The 16,165-nt window shown below is 41.4% G+C and overlaps 1 protein-coding gene across 13 annotated transcripts in view; it reads left to right on the plus strand.

The window, feature by feature from the left end:
• The window catches only part of DST (dystonin), a 434,986-nt gene that overhangs the window by 347,848 nt on the left and 70,973 nt on the right, over positions 1–16,165 (plus strand). For all 13 annotated transcript variants that reach the window (XM_058661874.1, XM_058661883.1, XM_058661921.1 and 10 more), the window contains 3 exons: positions 9,499–9,660; positions 11,110–11,280; positions 14,355–14,521. In XM_058661874.1, the coding sequence (XP_058517857.1) occupies positions 9,499–9,660; positions 11,110–11,280; positions 14,355–14,521 (500 nt within the window). The remainder of the gene's footprint in view (positions 1–9,498; positions 9,661–11,109; positions 11,281–14,354; positions 14,522–16,165) is intronic.

A 16,165-nucleotide genomic window follows, 5' to 3' on the forward strand; every position in this document is an offset into this window, starting at 1 on the left:
GTAGTCCAACCCTGAAGCATCAACTTTCCAGCTTCGTGCTTTTTTTTTTTTAAGTCATTGATTTGTGTTGTTTTTATACTTGCTTGTACTTTGATAACTAGTGTCTTAATCCCTAGGCCAAGTGCTCATATTAATAAACTTATTAATAAACTCATATTAATAAACTTATTAATAAACATATTAATAAAAATATTTCAAAGTGCACTCACAGTTATTTCATAATACACATTTCTGTGAGATTTTTGAAGACTCCTCATATATGCTTGTATTTTAATTAACTAGGTTAAAAATAAAATCATTTCCTGTTATTTAGAATATTTTTTAACTAATTGCACTTGAAAACTTCATTGGTGATGAAGGAAAGAAACATGGTGTTAGTATTTTATTAACCGGGAGGAAGAAAGCAAGTGCTAGTTGAAGATGCCAACTAGGGTTCACTTTGCCATCAACAGGTGTCAAGATCAGTGAGTCTATTCATTGTTTCTAAACTAACTTACTTGTTTTGGTGACCTCTGTCTTTCACCTAAAATGTTTTCCAGTGAAGCAAATAACCTACATATTCATCTGGATGTCCTTGAAAACTCCTTAGTCATTCATTTGAAGAAGTTAATTAGTTTGAAAACTAAAGATATAGGATGCTTTCAGTTCGCGTTAGCTTACAGCTTATATATTGTGGAGAGAACAACAGAAATTATGCTGCTAAGGCTTGTTTCTGTATTTGCAGCACCGAACACACATCTCTTGTTTAGCTGCTCATCCAGATTTCAGGAGTGATTGGACCAGAAGGGAGTTTTGTCAGTATTCATGGACAATACTGCATTTACTTACATTTTCTGTCTATTATGCATTGAACTTCCTAATGTCTACAGTCTTCTCTGAAATCTCCATGCTTCAGTTTCTAAAATTAAGTTTTTAAATAAACTGTTGCTTTTAGTGGTGAGATTTAATTTTTAAGAAACGTAGTTTTAAAATGAAGGTCTCTGTAGTGATATTAAATGAGAAGCTGACACAATACTTATAATTCCAACAGTGTTTCTTCCAAAATCAACTAAGTTGTTAGCTAATGTAGCTAGTTCACATCTAGTCATATAATAAGTTAATTACATTTTGAAAACATTCCGCATTGTGAATTGTTTCTCTATAAAACAACAATGTTGACCATTTTCTCAGTGAATCTTTTCTCCTTTTATTGTGTATTTTCCTGATTATGAAAGCATGAAAAATAAGCATGATCCAGCTTACTGTATATTGATTTTATTAACAATAGAGAGTTTATGATAACTATATGGACCAAATGTGGAGGGAAAGATAAAGCAGTCTGTTTTGGTTTTTATATGAGTTCTTTTATGATATCCAGATATCTTTGGAATGTTATCAAAAGTAATGGTGCATGCAAATTACTGCCATAAATTCATAATATAATGCTAATTATACAAATAACTTGAATCAGAATATGGTAAATAAGTTGAAGCATGCTTAATATAGTGGGAATCTAATTATTAAATGGCCTACACTTTAGCATACAGCCAGAGGATATTTTTCCATAGCATTCCCTGCTGTGTAAGGAAAGGGGTGGTGGGTCCTGCAGGTGCACACATCATTTTCCCACTGCCTGCTCACCATGGTTTGTGGCAGATGGTGAACATTGTTCAGTGTTTGAATATATGAGGCAATTATCTATGCCAATTTAAAAGTATACTTTATACCTCAAATGTGAGGTTACATATCACTCTTAACTTATTTAACTTGATCTTCAAAGATTCAGAGCAGGCTTTTTAAAAAAAAAAAAAAAAAACTCGGGCCCGGCGGCTTGACCTAGCAGCTAAAGTCCTCGCCCTGAACGCCCCGGGATCCCATATGGGCGCCGGTTCTAATCCTGGCAGCTCCACTTCCCATCCAGCTCCCTGCTTGTGGCCTGGGAAAGCAGTTGAGGACGGCCCAATGCACTGGGACACTGTACCCGCGTGGGAGACCAGGAAGAGGTTCCAGGTTCCCGGCATCGGATCGGCGTGCATCGGCCCGTTGCGGCTCACTTGGGGAGTGAATCATCGGACGGAAGATCTTCCTCTCTGTCTCTCCTCCTCTGTTTATATCTGACTTTGTAATAAAAATAAAATCTTTAAAAAAAAAACAACCATTATTATGTTCATCAATTTATCAGAAATGCAAAGAGACAGGACAAGCAAGCTCTCATGTGCTAGTTCGGTCTCCATGAGAGACAGTGAACTGTCTCAAGCTGGTTGCTGTTGGAAATTGAATCCACGTCTCCTACGTGGGTGAGAACTCAGCCACGTGAGCCGTCAGCTGCTTCCTCCAGGGGTGCTCTGGCAGAAAGCTGGAATTAGGTGCCAGAGATGGATAGCAAACCCAGCCCCCTGATAGGAAGTAGGCATCTTAACTTCTAGGGCCAACTCTTTCTCTTCTTAGCTTTCATGAAGCTGTTGTTCTAACATCACTAGAGTCTGAGGTAGAATTGAGTCAGGGTCATTCTAATGAAAAGCTCTGTAAACATCTTCAAGTATGTAGAGCACTCATTCGTATTTCATAGAAATGCTCTATTTTATTAAGGTTGCGATAAATAAGTAACTTTCCAGGCTTACATATAAATATAATGACAGTTGGGCATAAGGCCCTTCATCTCTAGTAATTCCCAGTTGAGTGTTCAAACATGGCAACTGTGTGTCCCTTTTTGTTCCTTTATCTCAATAGCAGCATCTCAGCACGGTCTGTGTCCTTTACAGATCAACTGCTTGGTAGAATGTTTTACCTGTTGATCATGAGAGGTGGTCATTAGAGTGGTGCATTTATACATATGTATATACAATTTGATTTTTCCCCCCAACCTGATGGCTACATACTGAGTTGCATCTAATAATTCTTGAAATGTTATATAAAGTTCTTGCTATGAATATATTCTTAAACTCATAGATTATAAAAGTAATTTGGGATCCTATTTTCTTATCAAGGCACAAAAGTGCCTTTCCACGTCTTTTTTTTAAATCACATTATCAAAAAAAGCATAAATTTTATTTGTTAGAAATGCCTTCTTCATTTGGGATGATTGTGGTTTTGTTTGTGGTTTCAGTGATCATTTTGGGAGATTGAGTCTGCCTTCATTTGTGATACTGTCTGCTCTTCTGGCAGTGTTACTTATTTCTACAAAAATGAAGAATGGATAGTTTTGGTTAAGTAATACTAATCATTTCTCCTTCAAGAGCAAGGGCTAAGGGTTGACTTGCTAAACTTAATTTTGAACAGTATTATTAAAGGATGCTTGTCCAGTAGATAACAATCTGTGGCTGAGATTGTGTTTATTAGGCATGCACAGACAGTTTCGGTTCCCCTTGATCTTTTGCCTGGGCCCGGCATTCCCATAGGGCGGACTGCATGGTCATTAGTAACCTTCAGGTCAGCAGTGTTCCTGGTGCCCTGCTGGTGGGAATAATTACCCCTGGGTAACAGTTCCATGTGAATTTGTGCTTTCAAAGGCAATGACAACAAGAAAGAAAGAAAGGAAACCACACACACACACACACACACACACACACACACACACACACACACAGTAAAATGATTTGCACTTTGCATCGCTGGTACTGCTCCAACATAGATTCTTCGCTGTAAAGAGTTCAGCTTCTAGACCTGTGAGGGGTCTCAGCGTTCCCTACTCCACACCCTTTCCCTGTTGCTCACTCCAAGGAGCTGATCTCTGGAAGCTCACAGTCTTTGTCTTCGTGGTGTCGGATTCTGCATGGGAAAGCCCTGAGGGCCCCTTCTCCACTCACAGTGGTCAGTGGGGTTTCAGTGATCTCTGAACCCAAGCTGGCGCTTTCCCCAGTTGCCGGACTCTGCTTGCCTCGCGCTGATGTCACCACCAAGCTGTTGCATTGCAGCCTGCCGGCTCGAGGTACCTCCCCCTGAAACCACTCGCTGGCTGGAGAAGAGGCTGGAAATCAGAGGAAAGATGACTGCGAAGTTAAGTCACAGGAGGGCGTAGCAGCGAGGTGAGAGCGGCAGCCACTGCCGGTCGGAGCGCCCAGCGGGGCCGGGGAAGGAGCCGATGCTGCCCAAAGGGAGAGGGCGGTGCTGGACGCCCTGACTGGAGAGGATGCCTGCCCGGGACGCGGAACTCGCTGCCCTAAGGAGCCAGGACCTGCGCAGGAGCTCCCTGCCGGAGCGCCCTCTCTCTAGCCTCCACTGCCACCTCCGTCTTTGGCCAGCGCTAGCTGAAATGAAGGCCAAGCTACGGCTGCAGCAGCTGGTCAGTTTCAAAGGATAGGGTAGTCTTTTTGGTTTCCAGCTGAATGTGAATTACGCTGCCTTGTGCCTTAGAGGAAACCACGGGAGCTCTCTGCTGCAAGTGCCTCAGGTGGAATCAGCCTTCTCAAGGAGGATCAGATAAGATTCTTTGGGAAAGACATTATTTTTTAAGGGAAGCTCATAGTTGTACTTTCTAAGTGGTTACTGGATTGTGCTACCCTAGCTGTCTAAAAGTTTGATTTTTTTTTTTCACCTACTGGGTAATTCTGTAGCCTCCATGAAGCTTAATACAGGAAAAAAAAACTGCCTTTTGAATCAGGATTATTTATACCTACTTTCTCTCAAAAAATGAAGAATTTAGCTTTCTACAGTGGTAAAATAACTTATTTTTCTCTGAAGATGTTTTTCTGTGCCTTGATCTGAACAATAAGTGGTCCCTGTGTTTGTCTTGTAAGTTTCTGAAGCTCAGTTTATTTATAAAGGAGATGGAGTTTTGCAAGCCCTCTTTAAGTGGATTACAGTTAACCAGCCTTCTGCCGAAGTGAACATTCAGCCTGTTAAAAATGCTTGTTCGTTTGGAAATTTTAATCTGGAAACCTCAGTTGCAAAATTAGACAAAAAAGGGAAACGGACTGACAATGGAATGTTCTGAGTGTTGGAGCCACAGTTGAGGGTGTGTTTGTTTCTGTGTCTTGGAGTGTGTGAAGGGGAAGTTGGAGGGCTGGATGAAGTGGAGAGAAAGGATTGTTGTTGTGTTCTCGGAAGCACTTTACTTGGTAGACTCATTCTAAGGCCATCCAGGTGATGGTCGCATTGGTACCAGTGCACTGCTGATGCCCTCCACACCTCGTCTGCCGCAGCGTCTGTGGCCTGAGCTGGTTTCTGTATGCTGAAGACACTTCCTTGTGCTGTGCAGAGGTGCAGTTTCTTGAAAGATGCTTCTTCTTGCCCATCTCCTGAATCAAGAGCTGCAGTATTTGTTTTGATCACCTACAAGATGGGAAAGCCACTCAGTAGGCCAGACTGTTTACGTCAGAATGCCCCATGTGTGGGAAAGGGGGAAGAGGAGGAGGACCTAAATATCGAAGACTGTTACGTCCCACAACGGTCCATCTATGACACTGTGAGGCTGAATGAGCAGATAGACTCTGGTTCCAAAGGCAGCCTGTCTTCCAGGCATTTCACAGACCGGACCTTGCCCTATAGTCACAGAACACTGGACGTCAGCTCCTTGTGCTCCAATGGTGCCCTTACTTCTTCCAGTGTATTTGAGCTGAGAAGTCGGGAAGCTAACAAACTAGATGAGAAGACTATCTTTGATGCACTCAAACTAAATAGTGACATCATTCGAACCACGGGCTTATCCAGAGCCAAGTCTCACGCAGAAAAGAAAGAGCATAGGCGGTCATGGCGAATGTTTGTCCCAGCCAATTTTATGGATTATGCAAACAAAAGCGAAAGCTCTTTTGTGGAACCTACTGATTTGCCTGAAGCTGTTATCAAGTCCGGCAAGTGCAGATGGGGCACTAACTCTCTGACCTCAGAGGACGATGACTCTGGTTTGTGTAGCCCTCCAGCAGAGAGAGAAGAAAAACAGGGCATGTTAGCTGGAGACCAGCCGCGAATTAGAAGTCTGTCTTCTGCCGAAGACATTCCTGCAACGGAGCAGTATAAAACATTTTTTTCTGCTAATTCCCTTAGCGAACAGAAAGTCCCATTGCTTTCCTGTACAGGTGCCCTCTCTGATGAAAATTTCAAATTGATTTTACATGATGCTTCTCCAGTAGAGGGAACGGAAGGTATACATGGGCCAAGGGAGCTCCCTGGTGACAGTTGTTGCCCACAGGATGATTTGCAGGCAAGCACTGTTCCTTGTGAGCCCTTGTTTCTGGCAAGATATGGAGAAAACGGGTGTGTTACCTTTCTTGGAGAAGAGGGGAGAACGGAAGTGTCCCAATTCACAGCACAGACTAGGGAACCAGCCAGGCGGTCCCCTTACAATTTTGAGTTCTCCCGGCCAGATCTGGGGGAGAGTGATGTAGATTGTGATTGTAGAAGCAGAGGGATAGTAGAAAATGTGACACTGTTGACACCAGGTGATTCCAAAGAATCCAGCGTAGCATCTAAGGAGACCGTGGTGGTGCCTCTCTCTGCCAGGGAGCTGGAGGTGATCCCTCTGAAGTGCTCTCTGAAATTCACACCAGGGAAGAAAAAAGCAGTGGCCAGAAAAGCTGGGGCCCAGGCAGGAACCTCAGAAACATTCTGCAATGGCTTTCAGTCGGCTCAGGTAATTAAGAGAAATGTGAAACCCGGCTTTACCAAGCGTGTGCAGTTCTGTTTCAGAGTGGTCACCGGGCTTTCTCATCATGATTTGATCCAGTCGTTTGGGCTATGTGACTCGCACCCCGTAACACGCCAGATATTGATAAGTTGACCATTGTATTACAGGAACTAGGGCTTGTTCTGTTTTTAAGAGGAATGATGACTGCAAGCTGGTTGGAGTCCGGCTGTTGGCCCTGCAGATGGAGCCTGTTTTCCCTTAGCTCCCAGTGCCTCACTGGCAGTTTATGTTCATGTCAGCCTCTCACACAAATTGTGGTGTAAGACACTGCCAGCTAAGGGCAGTTATATTGGATTTATTAAGCTGCAACTGGTTCAGTCATGGAGGTACAAACACAGTGGTTTTTGTTGTGGTCTGTGAAGTACCCTGCCCAAATTAAGCACTTGTAAAATGTGCTCTAAGTGCTCTCTCTGGAGCTCCGCCTGTGTGTGCAGAGAAGTTACGGGCTGCATTTTGCAGGCCTTTGAGCTGTCAGCTTCTTGGGAGTAGTGAATGAGGTAAGGAAGGAAAGGGTGCAACCTTGTAATACGTAGAGGTTGTTTGGCAGGCCTGTAATTTTTTTCTTCCCCCTCATATTGAAGTTAAGCTATTTTGGTACTTTTCCTAAGCTCTTCTGGTAAACTTGGCCTCAAAGGTAATTTTATTTTATTTTAAGCTTCTCTTTGTGGGCTGCGTTGCATTGCAGAGAAAGTCTCTTTTCATAGGTATTCTGTTACCACTGAGAGATAAGGCACTTAGACAGTGTCAGAAAGGTTCCTGCTTTCAGTCTGTGAAAAGCTATTGGTCCCAAGCAGCCCTGCCCCCTCTGGGCCAGCAGCAAATGGCTTAGCCAAGTGCATTCTTCCTTACAAAGGAACTGATGGTTAATTTTAGGAAATAATTTCATTTTAGAAGAATCTACATTTTGCAAGTTATCTTTTTAGTCTGTACATATTCTTGTACCACTTGGAAGAATTATTACAAACTTACTGTAACCTTCCCTGATATGTACCATTAGAATTAATGTAAAGCCAAGGTCAGAGATTAAGGCAACTTCCTAGAACATTATATGAGCTTTTTTTGCTGTTGTTTTAAACATGATCTGAGTGAATAAAATGTCCCTCTGACTCCTATGTATCATATGGATTCCTAAAATTAGGTGTCCAGTGATTTTTCTGTACTGCTCTCTCCTTCAGTTACGGTCAGTTCCTAGAAGGCAACCCAGAAAGTGTTATTGGACAGAAATATAGTCATACTGCCCCAATTCTGCCTTCACCTGGTTAAAACTTTCTTTTGGTTTATTTGCTTTAAGACAAATAAGGAAAACTTAAGCATATTTCTCAGTGAGTCGAGGGATCTGATACTTTTTTATTATGGGTGACTGGTTTTTTAGATATTTGTATCATGTAGGAAGAGTGTGTGTTGGAGCTGTAAGGGTGCTCTGTGACATAGCAGCTTGTACCTGCTGCTGGGAAGGGCTTTCTGCCAGATGTGGTCTGTAACTTGTTTAGTTCGCCACTCATTCAGTTAACAGTGTCCTCCGTGGTGGATGTTGGGCCAGAGTCTTCTACTTTGTCTTTTACGGCTTCTACAGCTTTCCAAATTATTTTTCATCTATGCCTGTAATTTTAAGTGCTATTTTTGTATTGATCTTAATTATATTTCCATATATTTTGTTTAACCACTCATCATTGATCTTTTATAGAGTATCCTTCAGTACAGTGATTCAGAATCGCAGACCATGTTTTACCTTAATTTCTCTCTTAAGCCTTCCTCCCTTAGTCAGAATAATTTTCTTCTAAACATTCGGCAAGGTTGAAATTAAAAACATTTGAATTATCTGTGAAAGAATTTCTGGATCTAGCCCTACTACTGTGTGTTAAGGGATCAGTGCCATCCTCCTGAGATAAAAATATAATTTTTCTGTATTAATACTACTTTGACAGTTATTGGATATTTATTATATGTGGGAGATTATGCTAAGCCCAGGGTGTGGCACTACAGTATTAGAAAATGGACAGAAATGTTTGCTAGCTGGCACTTGGTTTAAATCTGTGCCCTTTGCCTGTCACAGGCAACTGCAGAACCATAGATTGAGTGGGATGCAGAGAAGGGGTTAAGTCCCAGGGAAATGCTCAGTGGCTGCAGAGGAACCAGAGCTGCTGTGTTGATGGTGTGTGTGCTCAGACCCATGGGATGAGGTCCCCCGCCTCCTGGGAGCCCGCCGGCATATAGACAGGCATTGCAGGGGCTGGAAATACAGAGATTGTTGCTAAGTCAGACCATGCATGTGTCCTTTCCCCTTCCCTGTCCCTGTGTTTCTGGGCTCTCTGGCAAACCCTGTGCTTGGCTTCTTGGTTTACTACTTTTTTTTTGTCTACAGCCATACCACCCTGAACGTGCCCAATCTCGTCTGGTTTACTACTTTTTGTTGGTGATTGTCCATTTAAATTGGAGTCCCAAGCTTTAGTTGCCGGCTAGTAGCAGCTATTGTTATGACAGCTTATGGGATCCCTTTGCCAGGAATTCTCCTCTTGGTCCCGTATTACCACTTTGCTCTTTAGGGTTTTCTGTGAATCTAGAATTTAATGGAAACGATAGAAAGCTTTTTGTGTTATGATAATGAAGCAATAAAGAAGGGAACATAAAGTCCATCTTCTTGGTTTCATAGAGTGTCTGACCCAGAATACACAGAATATCATTTTTTAATATTCTTGAATGGTTTGGATATGCTGTGAATTTGCATTTCATTTCCTATTTGCTGTTGCTCATAAGGGAACTTGGATCTATTAATAGGCACAAAGAATTACTGTAATGGTTGATAGTGTCTACTACTTGATGATTAAAGAAGTGCTCACTAGTTATTCGGTAATTACTAGAGAATATAACTTATGCAATGGTGGCTCTTCCAACTGCAGGTATTCCAGAAGGAAGAGATTGAACCTTTGCAGGTTAAGCAGCAGGATGTTAACTGGTTAGGCCAAGGCCTTATTCAGAGTGCTGCCAAAAGCACGAGCACTCAGGGTTTGGAGCGCGACCTAGAGGATGTCAATGCACGGTGGAAGACTCTCAATAAGAAGGTAACTTTCTCATCCCATTCCTTTGTGGGCTATTATCCACTAGCATTTATTATGACAAACTTCCAAACCTTGCGTCTGTGTTTTTGTTTCTTTTTCTAATGTTCCACTAAACTGGGTGACCCAATCTCCCAGTGCCCACAGGAGCGAGAAAGCGAGATAGGGAGTGTAAGTGAAAGGCGAGAACGAGGTGAAGCAAGGCCTCTCGCAGAGGCTATCTCCACTTTGATAGAGACCGGGTCTCCGACACAAGCAGTGTGATGGCTCCTGGCCAGAATTGGGGAGCTTGAGTAGAGAACCCCACGGACCCCTGAAGGGATGGTGACTTCTCTGCTCCAGCAATGACAGGCAGGTCACAATGTAGTCTCCCATCAAATGGTCTGCATTTTGCTCAGCAGGGCTGAAAGTTTCACTTTTCTGCTTGAAACTTTCTAATTTTAAAATGTTGCTGACTAATTTTAATCTGTAGGCTAGGTCAACACCATGCCAGTGAAAGAAACTAAGGGATTGTTTTCACCTTCCGTGCAGACCCTCAATTTCAAAAAATCATTTAGTTTAAAAAGCACAGATCTCTGCCGTGGCTTAAATGTCCATGAAGGAAAGCACTAGAAATAATGGTCTGGGATCTTACGGAGGTGAACCAGACACAAAATGGCAGACAGTTCTTCATTAGACATAAACTACCAGAAAATTGTTGTGGGATGGTGGTGCTTAAATAATGCTTGTCATAGTGACTGTTTTGTTGTTCTCTGCCTTGAATGTTAGACAGTTGCCAGGTCTTAAAAATCATACCATTCTTTAAAGTCTGATTCATACTGCAGTGATCCTTAAACACAACTGGCATGCTATGTCAGATGTAAATATATTTCATAGTGCTTAAAAAATACTGTGCCAACTCTCTTTTGAATCCAAAGGAAACCTCTATGAGAAGGGCAATAGGATATGACTAGGTTGAACACAAACTCCATTTACAAAAGAAAGATGTTGTCTTGTTGAAAGAGAACTCCAGAGCTAACAGGATTTAATTGGATACTCTATATTTACTTTGAATAGCACAGTAGATTCTGATCCTGTCTGCTCTAAGTACTTCTTTTAATCTTTTATGTTAGTCTTTTTACAAGTGAATCCAGGAGTCATAAAAATGACTAGTGTGTAGTTTGTTTCTGCAACACTAAAGTTATTCATTGCTACTCATAACTGCACTGGGTATTTCCAAAATCTCAAAGATTCTGTGTGCTATATTGACTGGGATGGAAACATCATCGTTATGGCTGACTTGTTAAAGGTTGATGCCTATCCTGCTCCTGGGAGTGCTTTGGGTAAATTTTTAGTGAAAAAGAAAGGAAAGTTTGTGATCACATGGGAAAATAAGCATGAAAAAGTGTGACTGGTGGACAGTTTTCATTAATTTATGAAAAAAGGAAATAAGTGGAAACAATTGGGCCTTGGCAGGTGGCTCAGCGAGCAGCCCAGCTGCAGGAGGCCCTGCTGCACTGTGGGAGGTTCCAGGATGCCCTGGAGTCCCTGCTCAGCTGGATGGTGGACACCGAGGAGCTTGTGGCCAATCAGAAGCCCCCATCAGCCGAGTTCAAAGTGGTGAAGGCCCAAATACAAGAGCAAAAGGTAAGTTAGTGATGTTTCTATGTTGTGTTTCACGTCCAATCTTGAGAACAAGTTTACCTGTGGTTCTCTTTATCACTCTTAATCAGTTATACTGGTTAACTGATATTGGTTGCTCTATACATTATTTTGTTAGTCATTCAGTAGTTAACTCACTGAATACCTTGAGTGGGCCGGGCATGGTTTTAGATCCTGTGGAAAAATCACTCAGTACAACAGATAAAAAGTGCTGTTGGTAGAAAGTGGGGGAAAGAGTGTGGAAGAAGATAGAGAGCTGAGTAAGTAAACAGTAATAAGTTACCAAGTGACAATTAAAAAGGAGTAGGACTAGCAGGAAGTGACAGAGCAAGGGTGAGGCACAGGAAGTGTTAGAATCGAGGAAAGTTTGTGTGCAATTTTAAGTCAAACAGCAAAGACAACTTTCACTGTCAAGGGGGCATTTGGACGACAATACTGTTCCCTTCATTTTAGGTTGATCCATATGAAATTGCTTTTTTGAAGGTTAAATAACAGGTTCTTACAGTTCAACTGATTACTAAAGAAGACAGTAAGTGACTGGTATATGCTGACGAATGCACCAGTTGTCTTTGGCCAAGCACAATCTCTAAAGGAATGATTACCACTGGGGTCCCATATCCGGTTTCTGTGTTCCCTCAGGTAGAGTTCATCTGTGAAGCATTTAGTGACATGTTCACTTGTGATTTGTCAGCTTAGTCGGAAATGATAATGCCGAAAGGTGCCTAACATGCAGCGCAGTTATGTGAGATTTGCAAAGCAAGTAGGAATGGGCATTTTCAGCATTGCTCGGGGCCCGCATATGCTTTCTCAGGGTGCATGGCTTTGAGTCCTGACTCTGTTTCTAGCTCCAGCTTTCTACCAGTGCAATCCTTGGAAGAAAGCTGGTGATGGCTCAGAGATCTGAGACAGTACAATCCATATAGGGGGTACAGGTTGCATCCAGGGCTCCTGGCCTGGCCCAGTCCTTAGCTTGTTGTGTGTGTTTGGGTGAGTGCACCTGTGGACAGGAACTCTCTTTGTATGTGTCTCTTTCCATGTGTCACTCTGTCTCTCAAATAAAATGAAAATAACAATTTTTAGACAGGGAGGTAGATTAGTTACTTTAAAGTCAATTTGGTTTTTGTTTTTACATTTTTAAATTGAAAAATTATCTTTCTGTGCTTGGCTCACTGCACTTACTGTTAGATACTTAGTGTAATTAATAATCATGTGTTGTATATTTCAGATTGCTAAAAGGGTTAATCTTAAATGTTCTCATCACAAATTTGATAAGTAGGTGAGGTGAAGGATATGCTATTCAACTTGATTTGATCATTCTACAAAATGTATGTACGGTAAACATCACATTGTACTTTGTAAATATAAACAATTAACTGTTGTCAGTTAAAAACAATTTAAAGAACTTCTGCAGTTGGTCTCAGACTTTTAACCCTGTCTCAAAAAATTCTTTGAAAACTTCAGCACCTTAGGAAATGATACCCTTTAAAAGTAGATTTTGAGACTGAGGAAAAATAACTGGAAACATTGCATTTGTGCGATTTTTTTTTTTTGCTTAGTAAGCTGTTACCATCCACAATTTAAAGTTTAGACTCCCAGAGAGTAATTTTAATTTAATTAAATTACTCTCCCAGAGGTAATTAATGATGCTTAACCAGCAAAGCCTATTTATTGCTTTTGCCTCCTTAATTGCAGGAGCTGTTGCTATTTAAAAAGTAACCCACTTCATTAGCTCTGAATGGCTGCCTTCACCACCTGTTGTATCCTAATCATACAGTGGATGACTGAAATCTGTGTCAGGACAGTCTGCATTTGCTCCACTCTCTTCTAAACATGTGTTCCTTTTACCTTCTATCTTGGTGGTCTTAACTATCCAAATGCTCTTTTGCATAACTGTCCAGGGTTTAATCCTTCACACTCAGTAAGGATCAGAGGAAAGGAGCAATGAAGCCCTTCCTCAGTGCTGTTAAACCAGTACCTGTGCATAGCAGCTGCTCACCAACAGTTTGTTATAGTGAGGTTAGACCAAGGTAGCCCTGAGTTCTGATTGTCCAAGGTAAGCATTCCATTCCAGACATTTTAAAATGTTTAACTAGAATTTAATTTAAATTTTGTTCCTGCTACTAGCCCCAGAAATACTCGTCTTGTTTTGACAGCTTTCGTGATTTCCAGCATACTGCACCGTGTTTTCCTTTGGAAAATAACGTTTAACGGCCCTTGTTTTAGCTGCCATCTTCTTAAAGAATTTTAGGAACTACTCCCACTTAGTCAAAGTAGCCACGAGCATATTAGTTTCAGCTTTGCTAACCAGCAAATTTGATCTGTATTTTAACTTCCTTTTCTATTATGCATCATTTAACATGGAGAAAGGTTTAGAAAACATTGATTTATAGTAAAAGTTTTTATTCTTACAGGTTATTATCATACGTTTTAAAAAGGGGCATCTTGCACTCTGCCCATGACTCAGTATGTTGTCTTAAGCAACACCTTCTACTCTAAAGCTTTATAATAACAATTAATCAAGTAGGTGGGCCTTTGGGGTAGTGGTTAAGACTGCTTTTAACACCCATATCCATACTGGAATATTTGAGTTCAAGTCCAACTCCATTCTTGATTTTACATTCCTGCTAATGTGTATCCTGTGCGGTAGCAGGCTTCTACATGGGTTGAGTAATATTTGGGTCCCTCCCACATGTGGAAGACGTGGAATGGTTTTGGGCTGCTGTACTGGCTCGACATTAGCTGTTGTGGGCGGCATTGATCCCATCAGTGGATGGGAGCTCTCTCTTTTTCCTTTCAAGTAAATGAATATATTATCTAGAAGAGTTTAGTGGTCATACTAATTTTCTACTATGAAATGCTCCTACCACAGTCTCCGACACAACAATAGTATTCATTCAACAAAATCATTCATTTAAAAAGTTCTTCTCAGATTCTGTTGTATGCACATCTATATGAATCTTTATTTTTGTCACCTATCATAAAATACTCAGAATTCATTTAGCATTAGGTTTATATAATTATTCCCTTCATTTTAAAATTTTTTCGTATTTCATCTCAAGCTTCTACAGAGATTGCTGGATGACCGTAAATCTACCGTGGAGGTAATCAAACGAGAAGGAGAAAAAATTGCTGCAACAGCAGAACCTGCAGACAAAGTGAAAATTTTGAAACAGCTGAGTCTCTTGGATAGCCGATGGGAGGCCTTACTTAATAAAGCTGAAACAAGGTAGCTTCATTCCTTCCGCTTATTGGAGAGTAGCAGTAGCCTTAATATTGAGATTTCATGTTTTGGTAATACTTTTCTTAACGTGTTATTTTCATGTTCATTGTGTGTGTGGACATAGTTGTTTCCTGCCTACCATGGGTCAGGCACAGAACTAGGGCTTGGGTCACTTGGGGAGCTGGGCCGATCACCCTTATGCTCGGGTAGGGAACATTCTAATAGAGCCCTAATTGTTTTAATATGATGGCAAATATAATGTTCCAAAGGAGAAAAAAACACATTGTACTGTGGGAACCTCCTCTAGGGGCAGGGAGATGGCACAGTTGTGCATTGAGACGTTAAAAGTTGGCATGCAACATGGCGCCGGAAAGCATGTCCTGACTCCTTGAAGGCCGAGAAGCCTGTAACACAGCTTCACAGGGCTTTGTGGCCTGGCTACAGGCACTTGTAATGCATTTTTTTAAATGAAAGGATGACTTGATCTCAGCTTTACTACTATAATCAGTTGTCTTTCCTCACAATGGGATTTAGTAGAGTGTGTTGGTAATAATTATTTTCACCTATATCTCTGGCTCATAATTTAAACTGTAGTATACTACATCCAAGTACGAAGTAGTTACTTTCAATGATTCTAGGTGACTGGAGCTTTGAGCATGGAAGAGTCATATATGTAATTCAAGAGTTAAATAGTGTGAATTGTAATTTTTTTTTGGAGGGTTCAATGTATTTCAACTGAAAGCTTTAAAAATGTAAACATAAGTTGTAATGTTACAGAAATTACATTCAATGGCTTGTGCCAATTTTCTTTGTCCCCATTTTAAACTAATTTCCTGACTTCTATCATTTTCCTAAGAATCAAATGTAACAGGAAGTGAAGACGACAGCAACTTTTGATTTCAGTAGAAGTGGTTTCCAGGATTTATGGGGTCAGCGCTGTGGCTGAATCAGTTAAGCTACAATCTGCAGTGTTGGCATCCCATAAGGGCGTGGGTTTGCGTCCTGGGTGCTCCACTTCTGATTCAGCTCCCTACTAAGGCACCTGGGAAAGCACTGAACTGTGGCCTGAGTGGGCCCCTACATATATGTACATGGTAGACCTAGATGAAGCTCTTGGCTTCTCCTTGGCTAAGCTCCAACCATTTAGGACATTGGGAGAATAAGCCATCTCTGTTTGCATAATTTTGTCTTTATAAATAAAAAGGAGATAACTTCTAGGATTTAATACTAAATAATCTACTCTGGCTATAGCTCAGCATATTCACTTGTGCTGGAGAAAGCTGTGGTTAGTAAAAGCAGATTTTATACATGGTTCTTCTGCAACTGAAGAAACAATGTCATTTTCCTTTTATCTTATTTTTAAAGATTTATTATTGGAAGGCGGAGTTACAGAGAGAGAGCAGGAAGGAGAGACAGAGATCTCCCATCTGCTGGTTCACTCGCCAAATAGCTACAATGACCAGAGCTGAGCTGATCTGAAGCCAGGAACTTCCCTTGGATTTCCCACATGGATTTGGGATGACCTCTGCTTCCTTCCCAGGTCATCAGTATTAGAGCAGCTAGGACACAAATCACCACCTATAGGGGATGCCACAGCTGCAGGTGGAGGCTTAGGTGGCCATGTCTCTTTGCCAGCTCCACATTGTCTTT

This window comes from Ochotona princeps, chromosome 1 (assembly GCF_030435755.1).
Source record: "Ochotona princeps isolate mOchPri1 chromosome 1, mOchPri1.hap1, whole genome shotgun sequence".
NCBI classification, from domain to species: domain Eukaryota; kingdom Metazoa; phylum Chordata; class Mammalia; order Lagomorpha; family Ochotonidae; genus Ochotona; species Ochotona princeps.